At 51.7% G+C, this 25,099-nt stretch overlaps 1 protein-coding gene across 1 annotated transcript in view; it reads right to left on the reverse strand.

The window, feature by feature from the left end:
* The window catches only part of LOC144948543 (uncharacterized), a 74,746-nt gene that overhangs the window by 43,159 nt on the left and 6,488 nt on the right, over positions 1-25,099 (reverse strand). The window contains exons 2-9 of the mRNA XM_078878113.1: positions 21,771-22,141; positions 21,464-21,641; positions 11,224-11,327; positions 8,628-8,680; positions 7,515-7,548; positions 6,622-6,665; positions 2,351-2,958; positions 1,015-1,141 (exon numbers count right to left, since the gene is read on the reverse strand). Of these exons, the coding sequence (XP_078734239.1) occupies positions 1,015-1,141; positions 2,351-2,958; positions 6,622-6,665; positions 7,515-7,548; positions 8,628-8,680; positions 11,224-11,327; positions 21,464-21,641; positions 21,771-22,141 (1,519 nt within the window). The remainder of the gene's footprint in view (positions 1-1,014; positions 1,142-2,350; positions 2,959-6,621; positions 6,666-7,514; positions 7,549-8,627; positions 8,681-11,223; positions 11,328-21,463; positions 21,642-21,770; positions 22,142-25,099) is intronic.

A 25,099-nucleotide genomic window follows, 5' to 3' on the forward strand; every position in this document is an offset into this window, starting at 1 on the left:
GCGCGATGTGGCGACCGTCTTTGTTCGATGGTCAGCCAAAAGCCGCTGCTGCAAGGGATGATGATGATTCTAGATTTGAAGTTTTTGTGACTGCAAGGATCCATACTCTTTGGTTTTTCGGTAAAGTCACGTAGGTGAAAATGAAAACAACTAAATTAAATCACGACGAAACGTCGTGATTTAATTTAGTTGTTTTCATTTTTATTTTATTTTATTTCTACCTACGTGACTTTACCGATGATGATGATGCTGATGAATTTTGACCATGGCTGATGATGCTGTTGAATTCACAAACTGGGAGCGCATCTCCAGTGAGGTTGGAGGCATTGTAAAGGGCGCCACGGTGGTGAGATGTTAACCACCTCGCCTGGTATGCAGGAGACCGTGGGTTCAATCCCAACCCTGACGCCGGTACATTTTGACTTTGCGTGTCTCTCTCCCCATGGTCGCATGGATTTATCACCGGGTCCCCCGCTTTTTTTTCCCTTCCACATTTAAAACCAACGTGTGTTTCAAGTATTCGGCTGCTATACATTTTCCACGTGAAGATAGTTTAGTTTCGATTTAAAGCTTTCATGACTGCAGAGATTCATCTTCTTGGTTCTTTCGGTAAAGTCACGTAGAAGGGAAATAATAAAATAATAAAAATAAAACATAATAAAATTCTCACGACGTTTCGGCCACAACGCAAGCACCCGTTCTCAGGTGAAAAACAGGGCTGTCGGAAAGACAGCGTCCGAATGAACACCACCAAGCTTTGTCAAGGCGCTCTCCTCCTCTGACCAAGCTTAAATATACGCTGCCAAGCTTGGTGGTGTTCATTCGGACGCTGTCTTTCCGACAGCCCTGTTCTTCACCTGAGGACGGCTGCTTGCGTTGTGGCCGAAACGTCGTGAGAAATTTATTTTATTATGTTTAATTTTCATTATTTTATTATTTCCCTTCCACGTGACTTTACCGAAAGAACCAAGAAGATAGTTTAGTTCTTTATATCAGGGCCGTATCGTCACTGACCAGGTGCGCGTGACCGTCCGGTTGGGGTTCTGAGCGCAGGGCACGGAGGCGCTGAACGGCGATCGCGTCTGGGGCCAGCTGTAGACGCCTTTGCTGCGCGTCGCTTTCACCTCGCCTTGGCAGACGGCTGCTCGAGGAACACACACACGGACACACACACAGCCAAAGACAAAGATCCCCCATATAGCCTTAACCGACTGTCGGGGCAAGTGCTGTTAGCGAGCACCTATGAAGGTCGGAACGGTACATGAGGAGGTGAGTGGCCAGCACCACGCCTGACCGCCTTTGTCTCCCTAGTGGCGATGTTTACACACCGCAACAGGTACTCGTTTGAGGCTGAGTCGACCTAGGGGAGGCCCAGGACCGTTTCAGATAATCGTCACTGGTGTTGGCCGTGAGCGGGAATCGAACCCGGGTCGCCAGGCTCATAGCGCAGCGCGCTATCGCTCCCCACAAGTGCTGTTAGCGAGCACCTATGAAGGCCGGCACGGCACACGAGAGAGCGTGGCTGGCTAGCACCACGCCCGAACCACCTTTGTCTCCCCAGTAGCGATGATGTTACACACCGCACCAGTCAACCTAGAGGAGGGCCAGGACCAGTGCAGATAATCGCTGTCACTGGTGTTAGCCGTGAGCCGCAATCGAATTCGGGTGGCTGGGTTCGTAGTGCAGCGCGCTAACTGCGACACGACCGACACATAGAGACATGCGTGCAGCGCTGAACATGATCTGGCATGCGACGGGGTGGAGAGCGGTGGGTGGAGTGGTGGGATGGGTGATTTGGTCACCTTTCTTGTACTTTACACCGCTATCGTGGTTTTTTTTGTATTGTTTCCTTTACAGATAATTGGATCGCTCCTGCAGTATGAATATTCTGATTCTGAAACGTGTGATCTCTTGCGGGAGACAGAGAGATAGCTAGAGAGAGAGAGAGAGCAAGAGAGAGAAAGCTAGAGAGAGAGAGAGCTAGACTTTGACTTCTAAACAACTTTTATTGCCGCCAGCAGCAAGAGCACTGGAGGCGATTTCAATATGAAATACACAAAGTCACCAGCAACACAAATAAACAAACGCTATGGATCCATGCGCTGTGGCGCTAAATGCACCGCGCACAACACAAAATAAAAGTCACGTGGTGGTGGTCATCGCGCACGCCACGGTGACGAGCGAGCGCTTCAGAAGGTGAACACGAGGGTGCCGTCCACGCTGGTACAGAGAGGGGCTTTTCCGGCTCCCCGGCGTGAGAGATAGATAGCGAGAGATAGATAGCGAGTTAGAGAGCGAGAGAGAGATAGCGAGAGATCGAGAGATAAACTCTCAGCGCGCTTCCCCGTACCGAGATCAGCGACGGAGGAGAGGACGAGACGAGCGCTGAGCTCCGGCTGGGCGACGTAGCCGGCGTCGGCCTCACTCGTACCCACGTCCCCCACCCAGCTGCTGCTGCTGTTGTTGCTGCTGTTGTTGTTCTGGCTGTCGTCGGGGCCATCCGTGCGGGTGGTGGTGGAGCTCTCAGGCTGGTTGATTGCCGAGCTCCTGCTGCTGGTGCTGCTGCTGTCACTGCTCGTGGATGTGCTGTTGTTTTGGTTGCTGCTGCTGCTTATGTTTCCATCACCGTTACTGCTGCTGATGTTGTCGTTGTTGTTGTTGTTGTCGTTGTTATTGTTGTTATTGCCGTTGTTGTTGTTGTTGTTATTGCCGTTATTGCTGTTTTTGTTGTCGCTATTTCCGTTTGATCGCTTCCTGCGGTTGCTGTTTTGACTCCCCGTCTGGTTGACGTCTGAAACCGGCGCGTTGCTGCTGTTGTTGTTGTTTGTGACGCCGCTCGCGTTGCTGATGGAGAAGCTGGTGTTGAGGCTCTGGATGATCTCGCTTAGCGCGGTGACCGAGTCACATCCCACGCCGTCCAGGGCACCCACAGCCGTCAGATGCACCGTCCCCGCAAAGCTGCGTGTGAGGACATCGTCGCAAAGAGAGACATGGGTTTCTTAGTTTTTTCTTTAAATTAAAAATTTTCTCCGTCCTGTTATGCCGGTTCATCTATCAAAAAAACAACAAACATGCCCTGCCACCTTTTTTTTTGCGCGTGGCATTTTCAAACTGTGTCCTCATTAACAAGTGGAACCGTACAACTTGAGTTAAACTCGTTCGTGTGTAATGCGATCACGAGATGATGATGACGCCACATTTAATGCGATAATCCATCTAAACCCGTGAGCTTACCGACGTAGAAGAATAGTTTTGCAATCCGTTAATGTTTGGGACCATTGCACAAGATGACGATGCAGCAATGACGTTTGGATGGTCGAGACGAGGGAGAAGGTGATAGAGGCGCAGCCCCTGCATTTCCTCTCTCACGCCACTGCTGCCAGTAGGGCCTGCACTAGGGGGCGCTCTGGAGAACCCCCCTGTAGAGTTCTAGATTTGAAGCTTTCGTGACTGCAAGGATTCATATTCTTAGGTTTTTTCGGTAAAGTCACGTAGGTAAAAAAATTAAAATTAATAAAAGTAAAATAAAAATCACAACGTTTCGGAGGCAACACAAGCTTCCGTATTTTTATTTTACTTTTATTAATTTTAATTTTCGGTAAAGTCACAATAAAACATAATTAAATAATTCTCACGACGTTTCGGCCACAACGCAAGCAGCCGTCCTCAGGTGAAGACCAGGTCTGTCGGGGAGACAGCGTTGTGGCCGAAACGTCGTGAGAATTATTTTATTATGTTTTATTTTTATTATTTTATTATTTCCCTTCTACGTGACTTTACCGAAAGAACCAAGAAGATGAATCCCTGCAGTCACGAAAGCTTTAAATCGAAATTTAATTTAAATTTTTTACTTACGTGACTTTACCGAAAAACCCTAAGAATATGAACCCGCTGGAGAGGGTTATTGGCCTTTGCCATGCTGGTCAGACGTCCAACTTTGAAGAGGTGAGGCTGCCCACACTTCACCACCACCACACGCAAACCTGCCGATCGACGGTGGACTACTGAATGGTAGAGAGGTGGTCGGAGATTTAAGACAAATTTGGCCATTGTTTTTTTTGTTCAACTGCTGCGCCTGGAGATGAAACCGGGCGGCCTCTGGATTGCAAGTCCAGCGAGCCGTCACCTTACGGCAACATCCGGCCAATGATGTGACCGATCATTAAAAAGAATGTGACGAGATCACGATTAATGATGCGATATTATCTGAGCTAATCCATTTAATTACCACTCAACAGATTCGTCAATAACAACTGTGTGTGTGGCCTTTAAATAAAAATATATAATATGTGACGTTTCGGGCAATGACCCTTCAGACTGCATAAAAAGGTTAACAAATGTTTTGCAATTCACTGTGACAATTGAAGACGTGAACAAAACCGACGATTGTTGTATGGCAGAGGATGGCAATGCTGATGTGAACTCGTTTTTTGCGTCCATAAATATATATGCACAGACTTAATGGAATCAAATTAAATTGTGAAAACCCCAATAACAACGGGCCAGGTCTGATCCTTGATTGAACAGCTGAAGCATATTACCTTGGCGAATTGTCGCATTGTTCGTGGCGGAGACATTGGAATAACTTCAGTTGCATAACTTCAGTTGCATAACGCCAGTCGCTCATGAATCCGCCAAAAGCTCAAAAAATGTAACCGATATATTCTCAATATTTTGAAAGAAGCCATGCATGTCAGCACTTTCATTTTAGTTCACATGTGTTTTTATATATTTTGCGTAAATGGTAATATAAAACCAATGTCTATTTTTTTTAGAGGGTGGCCTCGTGGTTCAGAAATTCACAAGGGCACTGAAGCTGGCAGCGAATGACATTGTGAGTCTGAACCGTGGGATTCAGCCACCTGTGATTAAACCAGCGCCTCCTATCTCGTGGATGGAGTGGGTCTCACCTCCGCACACTGAATGACTGCACTAAGAAACCCATCACGGTGGTAAAATAATAAATACATTTCTCCCTAAATGTGGCCACGTTCCAGCTCTTAAGAATTACTAATTTCAGTTTTACTTCCCATGTGATCAAAGCAATGAACCCTCTTGTGGATAAAGTCACTTAGATTATTTAGATTATTTTGCCGCTATGAATTTCCACATCATAAGCCGATTTTTTTTTTGCTATAATTTGTGGCCAGGTCGATTCTGAAAAATAATTTAATCGGATTCCTCTAGTGTCAATAAATATTTTGATTCTGAATTTGACCTTTTTTTGCCAGTATCAAAGTATGAAAAACATATTCTTATTCTGACTTAAAGTAAGAACATTTGATATTGCGCAACACTCTTATGAGTCCAGTCTATCAGGGCTCTCAAAAGTAGTTCTGTGACGTTTCCTTCCAAGGGCCGTTTTCTCCACCACGGATGGGGCGGGAGAGGGGGGGCGATGTCTTGCCAGTCTACGACAAAAGTTCAGAATTATCGCTTCGTCTTGACACGACACCGATGGCACAAAGTTGGCAAGAACGCAACACAATCAAACACACAAATGCCCCCAAAAATGTACATCCCACTGATACATTTTGATTTAAAGCTTTCGTGACTGCAGGGATTCATATTCTTGGTTCTTTCGGTAAAGTCACGTCGAAGGGAAACAAGAAAATAATAAAAAAATATAAAACGTCGTGAGAATTTTATTGTTTATATATATTTTTATATTTTTTATTGTTTCCCTTCTACGTGACTTTACCGAAAGAACCACGAATATGAATCCCACTGACATATTTTCAGGAAGGAACCTGACCATTTTCAGGAGCCTGACAATGTTCAGGAACCCGACCATCTTCAGGAACCCAACCGTACCAACCACCACATAAAATGTCCTCGCACCAAAAAACGCTCAAAATCACAAAGGCTGTTTAATTTCGGAAACCTGCCGGGCTTGAGAGAGAGAGAGCGCGCAAAGCACGTGCATATCCTGCGCTCGAATTGCGTGGCTCGGAATGAACCTGACGCTCAAAGGAAACAATGTCAACACGAACCACGGCACGCATGTGAACACCTGCTGACCGAATGAACGGACGTCTTTGTGTGAGACTACTCGCCCACAGAGCCGGATTAAGTTTGATGATGGGTGGGGAAGTTTGGGGGGGGGAGGGGATGGGGGGCATTGGGGCTGTTATAGTTTGGAGGTGGAGGTAGGGGGAGGTGGGTCCCTCTGTATATTCAACTCTTTCACTGTTCTACCACAATCGCTCCGTGGGCATTCAATCGCCTGGTTGCTGCGTGCTTTAAATGCGTCGCGATGTGCGACCCCTGCAGACGAATCGCGGTCAAAACGAACAAAACGTATTTACAATCTGCACGTGACCGGCAGTAGTAACACGTGCAGTGCCGCTATGGGCAATCACGACTTTACCCCGTAGGATGTATCACCCTGCTGCAAATATTCAATTTCGATCATTACAACGCTGTATTAATTTTTTTTAGATTGTGGTGGTTGGTGGTGAGGGGGTGGACTTCAAAATCCAAGCCTCAGCACCCCCGCCCCCTTCCCGGGGTTCTGCACCCCTTTAAGGACCCCCCCCCCCCACCCCCCCCGTGATAATCCGGGCACGCAGAACGAATTCTGGAGCTGAAGCCGCGGCTGTGTGATGACGCGGGCCTCACCTGAGTGACGCACTTCCCCCGCCTTGAGTGACACCTCGCGATCCCTGCGGACACACGCGGGACACACGCGGACACACACGTGTGACACACGTGTGACAATAAACACCACGCGGAATGTGTCTGTTTTTCTCTCCCTTTCTATTTGCTTCGACCGCAGCAGGGTCGCAACAACACCAACACAACAATGTAATGGGTCACCCCGGCACGGTGTCTTTTAGCGGCTGTCACGGTCGCCCCCGTGTGTGAGAGTGCCACCAGCAGTCGGTTCAGGCTATACGGGGGATCTTTGTCTTTGTCTTGTGTTAGTACGTGGGGGGGGGGGGGGTGTAGCGGTTAGCGCTATGCTGCGCTACGAAACCCGGCGGCCCGAGTTCGATTCCCGCTCACGGCCAACACCAGTGACGATTATTATCTGAACCGGGGGTTTCTCCTAGGTCGACTCAGCCTCAAATGAGTACCTTGTGCGGTGTGTCGTGAACATCACCGCTAGGGAGACAAAGGCGGCCGGGCGTGGTGCTGGCCACCCACCCCCTCGCGTGCCGTGCCGGCCATTCATAGGAGCACTTGCCCCAACACTTTGTTAAGGCTATACGGGGGGATCTTTGTCTCTGTGCGCGTATATGAAATGAGTCAGACGTGTGGTGGGGTGAAGTGTGGATACTCCGACATCTTCCAGGGTGTCTGACCAACGGCGCAGAGTGGGCCAACGTATCGCTCGTTCAAGTGAAACTCTGTCCGCCAACAGTGGCGTTGAGAGAGTCACTTGCACCGGCTGGACGTTGAAGTGTTTGCCCCCCTCTCTCTCTCTCACTCGAATAATCCGCAAGGCATCTGCGACTAAAGCCTCGCATTCCCGAGCGCGCCGAGGTAAGCCCGAAGCAACGTTCACTCACCTCTTCCACGTCCTCTACGTACAACCTCACGAAGCTATGACAAAGGAAAGAGGTGGGGGGGGGGGAGAGAGGGGGGAGATGTCGGGCAGTGAGAATCAACATCAGTTCGGCTCTTCGGGAACAATCAGAACCCGGACAATCGCGGCGTGAGAGCTGCACAGCGACAGCGAGAACCCACGGGGCCGCTGAGATTCATTGTCATCACTTGCTCGGTAGATTAACCCGCGTCCCGCACCTCCGATTAGCACGAATTGGCTACGTACGATGCGAAAGAAGTTCAACATCATACAATGATCTCCCGTATAGCGTTAACAGGCCAATGGGGCAAGTGCTGTTCGCGAGCACCTATGAAGGCCGCAACGATGTTCGAGGGGGTGGGTAGCCAGCACAACTCCCGACCGCTTTTGTCTCCCCAGTGGCGATGTTTACACAACCGCACCAGGTACTCATTTGATGCTAAGTCGACCTAGGGGTGGCCCAGGACCGGTTCAGATAATAATCGTCACCGGTGTTGACCGTGAGCGGGAATCGAACCCGGGTCGCAGGGTTCGTAGCGCAGCGTAGCGCTAACCGCTGCACCACCACTCTCCCCGCACGCACGCGCATCTCGTTCCAATTTGTAGCCCGCGGCGTGAGGTGTCCAGCCGCGGAGACGCAACTCCTCTCCGCGGGTGGGGGGGGTGGAGGTCTGAGACCCCAAGACCTCCATCCTGCCCAAAGTTGCGGAAGACATCGTCCCATTCGGTGCGAGCGTCAACTCGAGAGGAGGAGGAGGAGGGGGGGGGAGCAGAGTCAAGGTGCCGAGTAACGGAGCCTCCGTCTGGCGCAGGGTGACACAACACACGGGCCCCCCAAACGGGCATGGATCTGCCAGCAGGGGGAAATGTTGACGCGTGATTTAGCTCAACGGATCACCCCCCCCCCCCCCAGCGGCAGCTGTCCCTTTGCAGCGAGTCTGCATGGAACCTGCAAGAGGGAACGAGTCTCTTGCTGCGTGTGTGACACCCATCGAGCGCACGTGGAAATGTATCGAAGTGTTTTTTTTTCCTCTTCCAAAATTGGGATCGCGACGAGGGCTTGGCGCGCGGGGTGCGTGTGAAGCTCATCTCATGCCTGATGTTCCCGAGCTCCGTGCTGAACGGGAGGTCCTTCATCGCCTGCTGAAACTGCGGGTGGGTAAATCACAAATTGTGTCACGTCGCCGGCGTCTCTGACGACGCAGCCGGATTCTAACGCAAACGGTGTACGCAACACGAGACATGCGTACACACACACATGGAACACGTGTACACATACACACAAACACATACACGTGTACACACGTGTACACATACACACATACACGTGTACACGCGTGTACACATACACACATACACGTGTACACGCGTGTACACATACACACACGCGTGTACATACACACACGTGTACACATATACACCTACACGTGTATACGGGTGTACACATACACACATACATACACGCATACACACACATGGAACACGTGTACACACACACACGTCAAACACGTGTACACACACGCACGTGGGACACGTATATACACACACGTGGAACACGAGGAAACATGTACACACACGTGGATCACGGGTCCACACACACACGTGGAACAGTGTAAACATGTACACACACGTGGATCACGGGTCCACACACACACGTGGAACACGTGTAAACATGTACACACACGTGGATCACGGGTCCACACACACACGTGGAACACGTGTAAACATGTACACACACGTGGATCACGGGTCCACACACACACGTGGAACACGTGTAAACATGTACACACACGTTGAACGTCTGTATATTGAACTTATTCAACACCACACGTAGCCAACCCGTGCTACGTCTACGTTCAACAACGGGTTGCCTGGACACGTGTGAAGCTACTGCACGTGCGTGGGACAAAAAGAGCTTCATAGCTCATCGGATTCCATGCGGCCTAAATAAAGATTCCGATTCTGACTGTGCGAAGAGGCAGCGAGGGGGCGTGCGTGCGTGCCTCCTTATCTCGAGTTGCAACTGCAAAAGGACTAGGGTTTTTTTGGTTTGTGCGCATGTGTGTGTACGTGTGTATAACCCTTCCCAAGAGGCCCTGCTAAGTTTATCTCGAGCGGTTGCTGTGGACAATCACAGCCAGAGGGGGAACGTTTCGCCTTTGTCTCCCCGGTGGCGATGTTTTTTTACGCACCGCAATGGGTGCTCGCTTGAGGCTGAGTCGACCTAGGCGAGGCCCAGGACCGGTTCAGAAAACAGTCGCTGGGTGTTGGCCTTGAGCGTGAATCGAACTCGGGTCGCCGGGTTCGTAGCGGAGTGCGCTAACCGTTGCACTCCGGCTCCCCACATATACCCAGATGGATAAAATAAAGACAAAAATCCTCCATATAGCCTGAACAGACTGTAGGGACAAGTGGTGTTAGCGAGCGGCATACGAGGGGGGGGGGTGGGTTGGCACCACTACGCCCAGCCGCATTTGTCTCCCCAGTGGCGATGTTTACACATCGTACCAGGTAATCATTTGAGGCTCAGTCGACCTAGGGGAGACTAAAACTGGCTAAAACACGCACTCACCCACACACGTGGGAGTTATTTCATGCACTCACTTAAATGCTCATTCTTCCATTCACTCACTCAATCACCCGAATGATCATTCTTTCATTCACTTGCTGAACCAAATGCAATTATTGTCCTTCACTCACTCACTCACTCACCCATATGCTAATTATTTCATTCACTCATTCACTCACCCAAATGCCAATTCTTTCATTCATAATAAAGCTTTTTTTCCCTTTCATTCACTCACCCAAATGTTTATTCTTTCACTCACCCAAATGGCGAGCGTTAGGGCTCGGGTGAGTGTTGTTATTGGTGTTCGCGCTGAGGTTCATGGTTAAGCTCGGCGCTATTGCAATGATCGTGGTTGTTCGTGTTGGGGTTAGGGCTACGGTGGGCAGTGGTGGAGCGTGGTTGACATGGGTCCTCGCGCAGTACATTAAATGCCCCCCCCCCGGACACCAACGCCTGCCCCCCAAACTTTGTAGCTGGCATCTGGGCCCCTCGTGCAGCGCAGTTGCACCGCCTGCACACTCAGTAGCTACGTTCCTGCGTGCTATGTTAGTCTACGGGTCTCTATGTATCTCTATGGGTCGAGAGTGGGTCGATTGGTCTCTATGTAAGTCTACAGGTGGATCGTGCGTTTATGGGTGTTTATGTAAGTATATGGGTGGATAGTGAGTCTACTGGTCTCTATTTTAGTCTGTGGTGGAATAAGGGAGTGTATTGTTCTCTATGTAAGTCTATGGGTCCAATGATCGACTGACTATGGGTCCAATGTTAGTGTACGATCTCTGCGTAAGGCAATGGGTCTACAGTGAGTCTATGGGTCTCTATGCAAGTCCATAGTTCGATATGGTAGTATATGGGTCTCTATGTTAGTCTGTGGGTCCCGTGCTAGAATGACGAAAGCTCCTATGTTAGTCCATGGGTCTCTGCGTAAGTCTATAGGTCTCAGTAGTGTGGCGTCGTTGGCATTGGCTGGGTTCCAAGCAACGTAAGTGCCCCCCCCCCTCCTCTACCCCCCCCCCATCCCTCTTAGCCCGGCGCCTGTTTGCCCCCTCCGGCACGTGGGGGGCCTCGGTGCGAGGGGTGGTGGGGGGTGATGGGAGGGGGGGGCAACCCCCTTCCGTCTCACCCAGGACGTCGCCACCGTCGCCAGGAGCTGCTCGTCCACGGACCGGTTGCCCGCGGCGTTCACCTCGGCCCGGAATTGAACTCGGAAGTTGTCAACGACGTCTCCTGCGTGAGCGGAGCACAGAGAGAGAGTTCAAGTTCAAGTTAACTTATTAGGTATAGCCCTGTGAGCCATTCGGCTCTTGAATCGGGTACAACCGCAACAAACAAAAAACAAAAACATGAACAAAAAACATCTTAAAGTGAATGTGTGACTAAGTGCAAACAGAAAATCCAAGAAAAGACAGCAAAATATTGTAGAAAAAAATCACCGTACACCAACGCTGTGTGCAAAAATCCCAGTGGGATGCAAGTCAAACAACAACCACAACCACAAGACAGGGGGGGGGGGGCGTCAGGGGGAGGAGGAGCCGTCGCACACCCTGCCACGTCTCACACACACGGGGTGGGCTAAACTCGGCGGTTCTTCACGAACTTTCAGAGGGGCAGGGCGGGGGGAGGACCGCTTTCGCCGGGGAGACATCATCGCCAGTGTGAGTGAGGTGGCCGCCGCACGTCCGGCACCATTGGAGGTCCGGTGGCAGGACGACCAAAGTAAGCGCAACAAATGAGCAAAGTTGAGTAAAAGACGCTTCTAACAACTCGCAGTCGACCCGCGCAGAACCAACGCCGGTCCATAGCCCCGGAGCGCCGCCGCCTCTGTTGGATGTGGGTCACGGTTCGGCAGCAAGACGACGTGGCAGGGAATGCTCGTAGCAACTTAATCGGACGTCGCAAACGGCCGCTTGCCAACGATTGTTGCCGGCGGGGTGGTGGCGGCCCCGCGCGCGGCGTCCAATGCGCTGCGGTGACACCGGCGGCGCGCGATGACATCTCTCAAAACCGATTCCCGGCTGCCGCCTGGAACCGCGGTGCGCACCGGCCACCGCTGGTGACCGAAAACCAGGGGTGGGGAACGTCCGGCCCGCGGGCCGTATAAGGCCCCGCGAAATCATTTTGGTCTGGGCCTGCCAAGGCAACCGCAGGCGAGACTCGAAATTCAATAAATCTCGGAGCAAACTTGGAAAAGCAGTTGCGAGTAGCAGCAACATCAATACCGGCTAGCATCACGCGCCTCGCCAAAGAGAAGCAGTTCCAGCCCATCGCATTATGGGTGAGTTAAGTAAACGTTTGACCAAATATAACGGGCTAATTTATAAGTTGATCATTTTGTATGGCCCGCGAATGATGTTCTAAATATCCAAATGGCCCTTGGCAGAACAAAGGTTCCCTGCCGTAAACGCCGCTCCTGCCACGGGTACACGGAGCAGCGAATGACATCGGCGGAGGCGTGTGTGCGAAGAAGAAGACGAATGGAACGGAGCGTCGCGAGTCAGTGGGGAAGGGGGGGGGGGCTGGTAAACGAAGTGGGGGGGGGGGGTGGGAGGGCGGGAGGCTCGCGACTGGGTTTTCATCCAGCAGTGGATTGAGCGTACACCAGAAACCCGCCCTCTCCCTCGCCTCGCATCGTGAGCGGCATTCCGGCACTTTACTTCACCATCGGATGTTGCCCGCGGCGCTCACGGCAAGCGCCGGCCTTCGTCAGCTGTGCCGACAACTCTGTAGGTACTCGCGTTGAACTTCTTTCGCGCCGTACGCAGGTGCGGGTGAAGGACAACACAGACGGCAGCAAGTGGCGTGGCTATTGTGTGCGCAGGCGGTGCAACTGCGCCAGGGCCCCATTGGGCACAGCCACCTATGGGAGCCGTGGGACGATGTCGTGGGTGTCTGGACACCCACAAGATGGTTTGCTGTCAAGTGCAGGGCCTGAGCAGAAATCGGTATCACCGAAGGCAGAACGTCTCAAGTCGTACCGATGTGTTTATTCGCTTAGCAATGGTTACCATTAAATTTCGATTTAAAGCTTTCGTGACTGCAGGGATTCATCTTGTTGGTTGTTTCGGTAAAGTCACGTAGAAGGGAAATAATACAATTATAAAATTCAAACACAATAAAATACAATTCTCACGACGTTTCGGCCACAACGCAAGCAGCCGTCCTCAGGTGAAGAACGGGTCTATCGGAAAGACAGCGTCAGGTGAAGAACAGGTCTGTCGGAAAGACGCTGTCTTTCCGACAGACCTGTACTTCACCTGAGGACGGCTGCTTGCGTTGTGGCCGAAACGTCGTGAGAATTGTATTTTATTAGGTTTTATTTTTATTATTTTATTATTTCCCTTCTCCGTGACTTTACCGAAAGAACCAAGAAAATGGTTACCATTGATAAGTAATTAATTGGTTATCGCAGAATTCACCGCTGTTGGCCAGCTATATACATTGGAACCAGCTGAAGCGATGCCATGCCCGGATGGCACCGACAAAGTGAGATGATAACCTGGTCTGGGTTGATGGACCCTCTGGCCAGGAGCCATCTAAGGCTGACGCCAATTACGCTGATGACGGACACCTTGAAGGGTTCAGGAGCGCGTGAACAGCAGGCCCAGCGCATACCCTCGCCAGTAGTTTAATAGAAACACATTCCTGCGGAGGGAGCTGGTAGGAACGTTGGGTTGCTCGGTCAATAGCCAGGGTCAACGGCGGCGTGGTGTATTCCGCAAGAATGCCGACTGTAATGGCGGGCACAAGCAAGCGTGAGTAGGTTAAACGGTGAGTTTTATAAGGGCACCACGGGGTGACCAGCCCCTCCCCACTCAGCCCCACCCTCCCCACCCACCCAGCCCCTCCCTCCCCTCCCCACCCAGCCCCTCCCCACCCTCCCCTCTCCACCCAGCCCCTCCCCACCCTCCCCTCTCCACCCAGCCCCACCCCTCCCATTTTTGGATGATCGACGGACGGACGGACACAATAATCCCCTGTGGGCTAGTGTAACCAGGAGGTTCCTACCAATATTATATAATATAATTATAGGGACAGTGGAACGCTACTCATCTGGAGCCCAGTTACCTGTGACCCCTATTATCTGTGGCACCATAATCTAAACAACCACTCGGAACCATTCGCTATAATACTATGCAATTGTAACATAATAGACAAATACAGTATTGTTTTAAATCTACAGCGGGTACGGCGTCAGACATGCAAATCACGTCTCTAAATGCCGCTACAGAATTTGCACCGCGCACGGAGGCGCGGCGAGCCACAGGCAAAGGCAGACACAACCGGTGCCAACAATTCTAGATTTGAAGCTTTCGTGACTGCAAGGATTCATTCTCTTAGTTTTTTCGGTAAAGTCACGTAGGTAAAAAATGAAATTAAAATTAATAAAAATAAAATAATAAAAATCACGACGTTTCGGAGGCAACACAAGTCTCCGTCATCAGGTGGGACCGTCACAGCAAGATTTGCTGTATCAAGTGAGTTGCTGTATCAAGTGAGGCAAATCTGGCTGTGACGGTCCCACCTGATGACGGAGACTTGTGTTGCCTCCGAAACGTCGTGATTTTTATTATTTTATTTTTATTAATTTTAATTTCATTTTTTACCTACGTGACTTTACCGAAAAAGCTAAGAGTATGGTGCCAACAATTGTCCCCCAAAAAAGCAATAATTTTCCCAAGCTTTACGGTCCTATAGTTGGAGTGTTTTAACCAACTACCTCCGATTAGCACGGTTGGCTACGTGCGGTGCGAAATAAGTTCAACATAAAAAAACAAACACAAAGATTCCCTGTATAGCCTTAACAAACTGGGGCAAGTGCTGTTAGCGAGTAGCATCTATGAAGGCCGGAACGGCACACAAGGGGGTGGGGGTGGCCAGCACCAAAGACAAATATCCCCCATATACCCTTGACATACTGTCGGGGCAAGCGCTGCTATCAGTTGTGTCCATCCATACAACTCGCAGGACACCCACAGTTTCCAAAGTGGAATTTTGACCGACCGGGGCGGCCCCCGTCTCATTCGTCACACCACCACGGGGCACATGCCAACCACGTCCATGCCACTGGGCATCGACGTGGTTGGCATCGCACAGCCGAGATGTTTGGCTCGAGGTGAGGGGTGAGTATCGACTCGCAAATGCAGTTCGCCTGGCTTATTAAAAGTCACCTTGGGCCCCAGGCAGGCTTTGTGAAAAATCTCGTTGCTCAGTAGACACGAAATGCATGCGCGCGCGTGTGTGCGTGTGTACGTGTGTGTGTGCACGTGTGTGTGTGCACGTGTGTGTGTGCGCGTGTGTGTGTGCACGTGTGTGTGTGTGTGTTGTAAACTGTGGAGAGCGGTGGTGTAGAGGTTAGCCGCGCTGCGCTACGAACCCAGTGACCCGGGGTTCAATTCCTGCTCTCTGGCCAACACCCAGTGGTGCTTATCTGAACCGGATCTGGTCCTCCCTTAGGTCGACTCAGCCTTAATTGAGTGCCTAGTGCAGTGTGTGAACATCGCCACTGGGGAGACAAAGGCGGCCGGGCGTGGTGTTGGCCACCCACCCCCTCCGTGTGCCGTGTCGCCCTTCATAGGTGCTCGCTAACAGCACTTGCCCCTACAGTTTGTTAAGGCTACACGGGGGGTCTTGGTGGAAATAGTGGGGGGGGGGGGGCAGAGGGTTTATGCAAATGTTATGCAAATATTTCCTTCGTTAAGCAAATGTTCCAAAGAAAGGAGTGGGTACAGATGATACACCGTAGAAATGAGGCAGATACTAGCCTTGTAGCAAACAGCACAAACGAAACACGGACAATGCGCCTAAGATAAACCATATTCAGCCCTCGCTAATATCAACAATGAATGGGATCAATAAGCAAATGAATAATCGCAACGCCAATACACTCCCGTGTTGTCGGGCAGCACAGGCACCTTTCCTCGCCCTGGTTGTCCTGCCAGGTTCATCGAGAGAGGTGAGGGTAGGGGTCCGGAGGCCGACCGGCCTCCATTAAACCCTCACTGGGTTTAACAAACTATCTCAGTGGCTCTTCACTCATGTTCAGAGGGGAGGGAGAGAGTGGGGGGCACTTTCGCCGATGAGGCATCGTCAGTGTGAGTGAGGTTGCAGCCGCACATTCTACACCAATGGGGATTTTACAGCAACACGACGACGACGACGACAATGACGACGACGACGACGATGATGATGACGACGATGACGACGATGATGACGATGACAATGATGACGATGATATCGACGATGATGGGGGTGGTGTCACTCGTGTGTTGTCGGATGGCCGCACGTCAGGGGCCGCACTAAAGGCCACCAGGGAGCTGCCAGTTGCCCGAGGGGCCTTACACTGAACTATTAACTTCTTTTTCACTCTACTTTGCAACTGAGCTGTTCCGAGAAGGCACCAATTACTTTTTTTTTCCACTGCGGGACTGGGAGCCGTGCCGCTCACGTCAAACGCAGTGCACGAGCCAAGTCGCTCATTGATGCAACGTATGATTTAAAAAAATGTGTTCAAAACGTAGGCTTTCGTGACCAATATTATCCATAATAAAGGTTTTTTTGGGGGGGGTTAAATCGCATAAAATATAAATGCGTCGTTCAGCCCGCCACCGCCCTACGCAGCCAATTAGTAAATCTTGTCACGTAAAGAACATGACAATTAGTAAATTAATAATTACGTGAGAAAATAAAACAATTTACGCAACATATGACAAAAAAAAACCTCTGAACCGCATCAATTGCCCAGCTTGTCCCCACGAGTCAGATTGAGTTGTGTCGTTGTGTGCGGTGAGTGTTCGGCTCTGGCTTGGCTGGGCCACATTTTGCCGGTTGCAAGCCACCGCCGCGCTGTGCGGTACGGGCAGTGGAAAATATTCCTGGGTACCGTCCACCTGCAAACTGTTGCGGCAAAACGAAACAACGAAGGCTACGGGCGCGCCACTGAAAGTGTGAGAAGTAACGCCAAACGTTTGATGGACGTTGTGTAAGCGCCGCGTGTTGTGCAAGCATCGTAGTACATCTTCCTCTCTCGCTTTTGGGGTCTCTCAATCTCAACCTTGGCTCATCCGTGGCCACCTCCAGCTGCCTGGCTGTCTGAGAAACCAGAATGGATTCTCTCTTTTTGTTGGCGCGACACGAGGCCGATAACGCAGTCGATAACATTAGGAAAGGATGACACGAGAAAACAACTGCAACAAAAATTCAAGATGACAAAAATTGAAGATGCCAGCCTCGGCGAGTGACTTGGGTCGCGCGCCGGAGAGCATCAACTTTCTCCAACGACACGGCGAGGATGCAACTTGGGTGACTCTACGCGGACGACTGGGCAGCTTTGTCACCGACGGCGAGCTGATTTAATCCGATTGACGAATTAGCCCCCCGCACGTCTGCCTCGTGGTGATCTCAAATTTAACAAAAAATTATGGCGACGACGACGACGAGGTGGGAGGTGCGAAACGCAACCCTTCGTCGTTTCGAACAAACCACCCCGACTGCGCCCGATCTCAGAAGTTGGGCAGCGAATGAGCTCAGCTGATGCTTGGACGGGAGGCCACTTGCTGTTTTGGCACTGCAAAGGGGTGGCAGGCCCCCCGGAGTTTGCGGCACAGCATCGGATTCATGAATCTGTCCGTGCGGAGCTTTCGAGGCGTGACCCCCTCGTCTGAGCGGGCCATTCTCCTCCGGGTTCTGACCAGGTATCACTGCGCGCACTGAAGCCAAACACACTCAGCAGTGGGATTGGCCAAACATCCCACTGTGCCAGGAACCCCTCGTGGCCCATGTTGTTGAGACTCGGTTGAAAGCCTTTCTCGATTGATAAAGGGTCACTATCAATTATATTCTAGATTTGAAGTTTTCGTGACTGCAAGGGTCCACATGTGACTTTACCGAAAGAACCAAGAGTATCAATAATTGTGTTATTGATTACAACCAAATCTATAAATTGGCCCCTTCTCCCTCCCTCCATTCCCAAATGGAGATGCGGAGTTAGGAGGGTGCGGGCGGGGGGAGGGACCCAGTAACGATCGTGTCGGCAGGCTAACGAGTGGAGATGCACCTCCGATGAGCACGGTCAGCTACGTTCAACGTGCGTGCGTGCGATGCGATGCGTTCGCTGCGTCGGCATTGTTTCGCATTGTGCAACGAACGCTGTTGCTCGTTGCCGCGGGCCGCAGCTGTTCCGGTTTGGCCGGCTCGACGAGGACAACAACAAAAAACCATAAGAAGAGAGAGAGACTCGACTTGCTACCCAACAGAGACAGCGTCACATCACCGCCGCCGCGATGCGCCTGGCTCATGCCTCGACCACCACCACCACCAACCGCGCCCTGGTCTGGTTACAGAAAACAATTAAAATTACGACACACGCTCAAAGTGAGCGTGAACATACACACTCGCTTCCTTAAATGGGCGAGGATGATCGACGGGAGGAGAGTCAAAACGAATTGTTTTGGTGCTGCTGCTGCGGATAATACAACGTTTGACGCACGCGCGCAATTGCCAATAGTGATGGTTAATTAACATTTATCTGTAAGGCGTCTTCCGCTGATGTCTCAAGGCGCCTTGTAAGAACGAGGGGAAGGAAAGGCCGAGAGAGACAAAGAAGCCAAATGGATTCAACTGACTTAAGAAGACGTGGTTTTGGCACGAGACTTTAAAAGTATCCACACCGTCGGATGAACGGATTTCCACGGCTCGGCAATTCCACGACCGTGGCGCTGACGCAGCAAACGCCAGAGACGCAGCCGGGATCGAGGCTACCGACAGAAGGGTGAAGTCTGCAGATCTTCACGACGACCTTGTGGGGGGTGAATTAACTCGCACTAATAGCAGCACCTTCTTGGTTCTTTCGGTAAAGTCACGTAGAAGGGAAATAATAAAATAATAAAAATTAAACATAATAAAATACAATTCTCACGACGTTTCGGCCACTGGTCACTGCCCGGTGGTGACGGTGGGGGGGAGGGGGGGGGCTTCAAGACTGGTTCAGTTTAACAATCGCCACTGATTTTCAGCCCTGGCCGGGAATTCAACGCGTTCTGCTGCGTTCACAGCGCAGCGCGCTAACCCGCGGTACCCGCCGCTCCACGCGTTAGTTTGATGTCATCTACGAGAAAGAGCGAGCCGGCGTATTCCAGGCGCATCCTTTTCTCACGACTACGTGCCTATCCGGTGTATAGAGACAACGTGTAAGCAAAACGTATTCAGGAACTATTTTAACATTTTAGTTGTTGAAAATTTTTTTCTTTACCAGGGTAAGGCCCACTAAGCTATGTAGCTCTTTTTCAGAAGTGACCTTGCTATTACAAATGATTAGCTGAACGAAGCGGCTCATCACGTGCACATTCACAGCAGCCAACTACTCTGAACGCGTGATTGTTGATTCCAAGTGTGGAGGGAAAACCCCGGAGGACCCGGAGAAAAATCCACGCGATCGCGGGGAACGACAGAGAGACGCGCAAACTCCAGATGTACAGGCGTCAGGGCTGGGACCGAACCCACGACCTCCTGTACACCAGGCGAGGTGGTTAACATCTCCTCGTCGGCAGAATTTCGACAACAGCGCGTGCCGACGACGCCGATTTTCGTGCGCGCGCTTCGGGTCAATTCTCCCCGCCCCGAGGACGCGGAAAGATCAAAGGCACCGGGCGGGTGTCGGCGCGTGACGAACGCACTCAACTCACAATTGGCTCAAACGTCACCGAGTTTCAAACACCGGTTAAGGGTCAGAGTCGGGTCCCATTCGTCCCTGTAAAGGATTTTATTTTAATCCAAGACCCCCCCCAACCCCCCCTCCCTCCAGAAAAAAAGGCTAACAACGAGTCACGGCTCAGATGTTAAGCAAACAAAAGCAATCAACAGCGCTTGTTCTTTGGACAGACTGGCACTCCCATCGGAATGTAGAATATTTGACCGCTGGCTGTGAAGGGGAGGTGACCACTGCCCAATGATCGTAAGCGACGTGGGTGGACGTGGGGCTATTTAAGGGATTACAATCAGAGTGGAATATTTTATTTTGGTATTCATCAGAATCAGAATGTGTGTATTTATACTGGAGGCTCGAAAGCTCCCCTTTTCACCGATGTCCACAAAGAGATGAGAGGAGCAACGGGGATTTGGCACAGTTGGGCCCTCGAAATACCGGGCGGAGATTCACGGATGGCGTGCCACGGTATTGACATTTTCGTAAAAACCCAATTATTTCCACCAAAATCCACGTCAACCCAATCGCGCAACTTTGTAGTGCGATTGAAATAGCATTCCCTATTCTCATTGGTATTGGTTTTCATATTAGACAACAAACATCTTTTCCTGTTGATAAAACGTCAAGAGAAATATTCAAAGAAAAATGTAAATAAACCACATCACTTAGACAGCTGCCAATCACGGGCGAATTATGGAAGACGCAATCCCAGTGCTACGCAGTGACACCGCAGACAACGCTGATGAGCGGCAGGGGTTGTGCGGTCGTATAACACTCGCGCCTTGCAGCAAGAAGGGCCTGGGTTCAATTTACAACCAGGGCGCCTTTCTGTATGTGGTTTGTGTGTCAATCCCACTGTTCCGCAATGGGTGCCCTCCCGGTTCTCCGGTTTCATTGCACCGCCGAACACCGATTATCAATATTCTAAGGTTTTCGGTAAAGTCACGTAGGTAAAAAATTTAAATTAATCAAAGTAAAATAAAAATAAATAAAATAAAAATCACGACGTTTCGGAGGCAACACAAGCTTCCGTCTTTAGGTACTTGATACAGCTATCGTGCTGTGACGGTTCCACCTGAAGACGGAAGCTTGTGTTGCCTCCGAAACGTCGTGATTTTTATTTTATTTTTATTTTATTAATTAAAAATGTTTACCTACGTGACTTTACTGAAAACCTTAGAATATGAATCCTTGCAGTCACGAAAGCTTCAAATCTAGAACCTATTATCAAAACATGTTTGTTTAAATGTTCACCACAAATATGTGTGATGAATTCAGGCTTGATTCCTTGCAAAAGATTTCTATTTGGTGTTTGAACATCTTAACACCTCCTGTTTCATTGCCAGAAAGGGCAACCCCTATTCCTATGTTTCACTCACACACAGCAGTAGCAGTGGTAGAGAGCAGCAACATCGCCCACCTTCTGCAAAAACCTGGCAGGACCGTCCTGAAATCGCGCCTTGAGACTTGCTGCGGCTCTCCTCGCTTAAACACGCAGAACAAACTATTTGTAACTATTTGTAACTATTTCATTTGACCAGCTAAGCCCCCACTGAGCAACGCATGTCTTTGCCAGAAGCGACCCGGCCATCAACAATGACCGCTCAACCAAGTGGCTCATCGCCACCGAGTGGACATTTACAGCGGCGGCCAAACAACTCACGTGCGGCAGGCAGCCCCGCGTCGACCAGCATGCCCTCCCTCGTCGGCTGCCAGAAGCTGCGGCTCCACCACGCCAGGCTGCCGTTCCGCTGGCACGACGGCGCCCGGCTGGAGCCGCGCTCGCCCCCGGCGCCCTCCGCCCACAGGCGCACGTCGGCCAGCTCGCCGACCAGCGCCCGCTGCGGCACCGTCTCCCACGCCGTCGCGACGCCGCCGGCGCCGGCCACCGCCGCCGCCGTCTGGAAGAGCCCCAGCAGGAGGCGGCCCGAGCCCTGCAGCTCGGCGGGATCGTCCGAGGCGAGGCTGGCGTTGAGGATCAGGGAGCCGTCGGCAAAGACGGTGGCGGTGCCGCCGGTGCCGCCGACCCAGCGGGCGCAAACGCGGTGCCACGCCTCGTCGTGCGGACGCTTCCAGGGCACCCAGGTGGCGCGCCCGGCGAGCCAGAACGCCAGCGCCGTGCGGTTGCCCGCGAGGCCCAGGGTGGGCGAGGTGGCCTCGCCGTCCGACTGCGGCGAGCAGTAGGTGAAGAGCGTCCAGTCGGCCGGGCCGGCGATGCGCACGCTGGCGCACAGGGCGACGGAGGAGAGGCGCGTCGGCAGGATGCCGGGGTCGCCCAGGCTCATGAAGGACACGGGACTTTGGAGGAAGACGGCCTTCTTGCCCTGCACCCGTGGCGCGTCTGTGGAGAAAGGTTCCCACTTTAGTTGTTTTTCTTTTCATGAATAAAATTAACACGTGGTGCCTTTCGCGAGCGATACACGTTCACGATTTCAACTGGTTTTTTTTTTGGGGTTGGATTACATGAATGTACATGGGGTCGTACACCCACCTCCAGACACCGGTGTGCCAAAGCAGTCATGCATTTAAACACATTCCTGCGGAGGGAACTGGTAGGAACGTTGGGTTGCTCGGTCAATGGCCAGGGTCAACGGCGGCGTGGTGTATTCCGCAAATATGCCCGACTGTGAGGGCGGGCACAAGCCGGCGTGAGTAGGTTAAACGTTGAGTTTTATAAGGGCACCACGGGGTGACCAGCCCCTCCCCACCCAGCCCCACCCCTCCCACCCCCCACCCAGCCCCACCCTCCCCACCCAGCCCTTCTCCATCCTCCCCACCCAGCCCCTCCCCACCCTCCTCTCCCCACCCAGCCCCACCCTCCCTACCCAGCCCCAACCTCCCCACCCTCCCCTCCCCACCCAGCCCCTCCCTCTCCACCCAGCCCCTCCCTGCACGACGGACACAATAATCCCCTGTGGGCTGGTGTAACCAGGTGGTTCCTACCAGTTATAACGAACTAACTATTGTTATTTGGCCAGGTAAAGTCCACTGAGCTGTGTGGCTCTGGCCACATACGACACCGCCACGGAGTGGCTCACCGCGTGCGAGTTTATAGCAGAAGCCAAATGTTCTAAACGCGTGTTTCTAATCATGGGACCTCCTGGCCAGTACCAAAACATGAGAATAGTTTTTTTCCCCTTTTATCTGGCAACAAAACAGCTGTGTTAAGTTGTTAAAACACCAAACTGAAACCTTTTTACAAGGAATCATGTCTGCATTAACCACAATACTTGCGGTCAGAATGCAAACAAGAAACACACTCTGATAATATTTGCATTGTCCTTGAAACTGATTGGTCCCACCAGAGACGGCTTTCTTTTGAGCCTCGTCTCTAACGGTGTTAGACCAGAGGACGTCAACAGGCGTACAGCCCAAAGACAATGTTGTTGCCAGGAAAAAGGAGAAAATCCTATTATCATATTTTGGCACTGGCAAAGGAGGTCCCATGATGTTGATGCTCCCCCCGGGCTCGCATTACTCTGATAGTGCATTGTCTTTGGGCTGTACGCCCTTTGGCGTCCTCTGGTTTAACGCCGTTTGAGACGAGGCTCAAAAGAAAGCTGTCTCTGGTGTGGGCCAATCAGTTTCAAAGACAATGCACATATTCATCTTCTTGGTTATTTCGGTAAAGTCACGTAGAATGGAAATAATAAAATAATAAAAATAAAACATAATAAAATAATTCTCACGACGTTTCGGCCACAACGCAAGCAGCCGTCCTCAGATGAAGAACAGGTCTGTCGAGAAGACAGAGTCTGAATGACGCTGTGAGAATTATTTTATTATGTTTTATTTTTATTATTTTATTATTTCCATTCTACGTGACTTTACCGAAAGAACCAAGAAGATGAATCCCTGCAGTCACGAAAGCTTTAAATCGAAAAATGCACATATTATCAGAGTATGTTTCTTGTTTACATTTTGAGGACAAGCATTGTGTGCGTTGATGAACATTGCACATTGTTTAACGATGTGAGAACCAGAGGGGGTCAAGGCTGCACGAAGGTTAAGAGCCACTGCATTAGGGGGTCTCAGTGTTGCCGCGTGCGTTCGCCGGAAGAATAGAACAGGCAGACAGAAAATCAAACCTACCCGACGACGCGTGGATGTAAATAAATAACACGATCAATACCGGAGCATCCTGCGCCGTGTTATTATTACAGCGCTGTTGGTGACTCGATCTATGGTGACTCGGCGGGCTGGCCTTGTGTTACACATCCTCACAACGAGGTCTCACCGCACGGACATTTCTGATGGCCATGCTTCCGGCGACCCTAGTTCGATTCCCGCTCACGGCCAATTACACCGGTGGCAACTATCTGAGCCAGTGCTCGGCCTCCCCTAGGTCGACTCAGCATCAAGTGAGCCCCAGGTGCTCGCAGGGAGACAAAGACGTGGTGCTGATCACACGCCTCCTTTGTGAGTGCTATCCTGGCCAACAGCACTTGCCCCGGCAGTCTGCTGAAGGCTATACGGGGGATCTTTGCCTGTGTGTATGCGTGTGCACATCGTGTGATTGTACACGTGCGGCCCTGTCTCCCTCGACCTCCCTCCAGTGGATGCCCTTCTGCCAGCAGTGGCGTGAGCGGGCCATTGCAGGGCTGCCCCTTCACCTCGCGTGCACTATAAGGGGCACCGCTCGAATTAAAAGACAGCCGTACCCCTTCTGGGTTCGTGATCACTTAGCAGAAGCTTTCAAGGCCGAGATGCGATCCCGATGGACATTCTCTGTCGAGATACCGACACTGCGTCCGCGTGTGTGTCCCGCGTAAGTGCGTGTTGGTGCGTGTACACGGGGAGCGATAGTGTGGTGGTGGTGGTGTGGCGGTGGTGTGGTGGTGGCGGTGGTGGTGTGGTGGTGTGGTGGTGTGGTGGTGGTGTGGTGGTAGTGTGGTTGTGGTGGCGGTGTGGTGGTGGTGTGGTGGTGGTGTGGTGGTGGTGGCAGTGTGGTGTGGTGGTGTGGCGGTGGTGGCGGGGTGGTGGTGGCGGTGTGGTGGTGGTGTGGTGGTGTGGCGGTGGTGTGGTGGTGGTGTGGCGTGGTGGTGGTGTGGTGTGGTGGCGGTGTGGTGGTGGCGGTGTGGCGTGCTGGTGGCGGCGGTGTGGTGGTGGTGGCGGTGTGGTGGTGGCGGTGTGGCGTGGTGGTGGCGGCGGTGTGGTGGTGGCGGTGGTGTGGTGCTGGCGGTGTGGGTGGTGGTGGTGTGGTGGTGGTGGTGTGGTGGTGGTGGCGTGGTGGTGGCGGTGGTGTGGTGGTGGTGGTGGTGGCGGTGGTGTGGTGCTGGCGGTGTCGGTGGTGGTGGTG

This window comes from Lampetra fluviatilis, chromosome 50, assembly GCF_964198595.1.
Source record: "Lampetra fluviatilis chromosome 50, kcLamFluv1.1, whole genome shotgun sequence".
Classification (NCBI taxonomy): Eukaryota; Metazoa; Chordata; class Hyperoartia; order Petromyzontiformes; family Petromyzontidae; genus Lampetra; species Lampetra fluviatilis.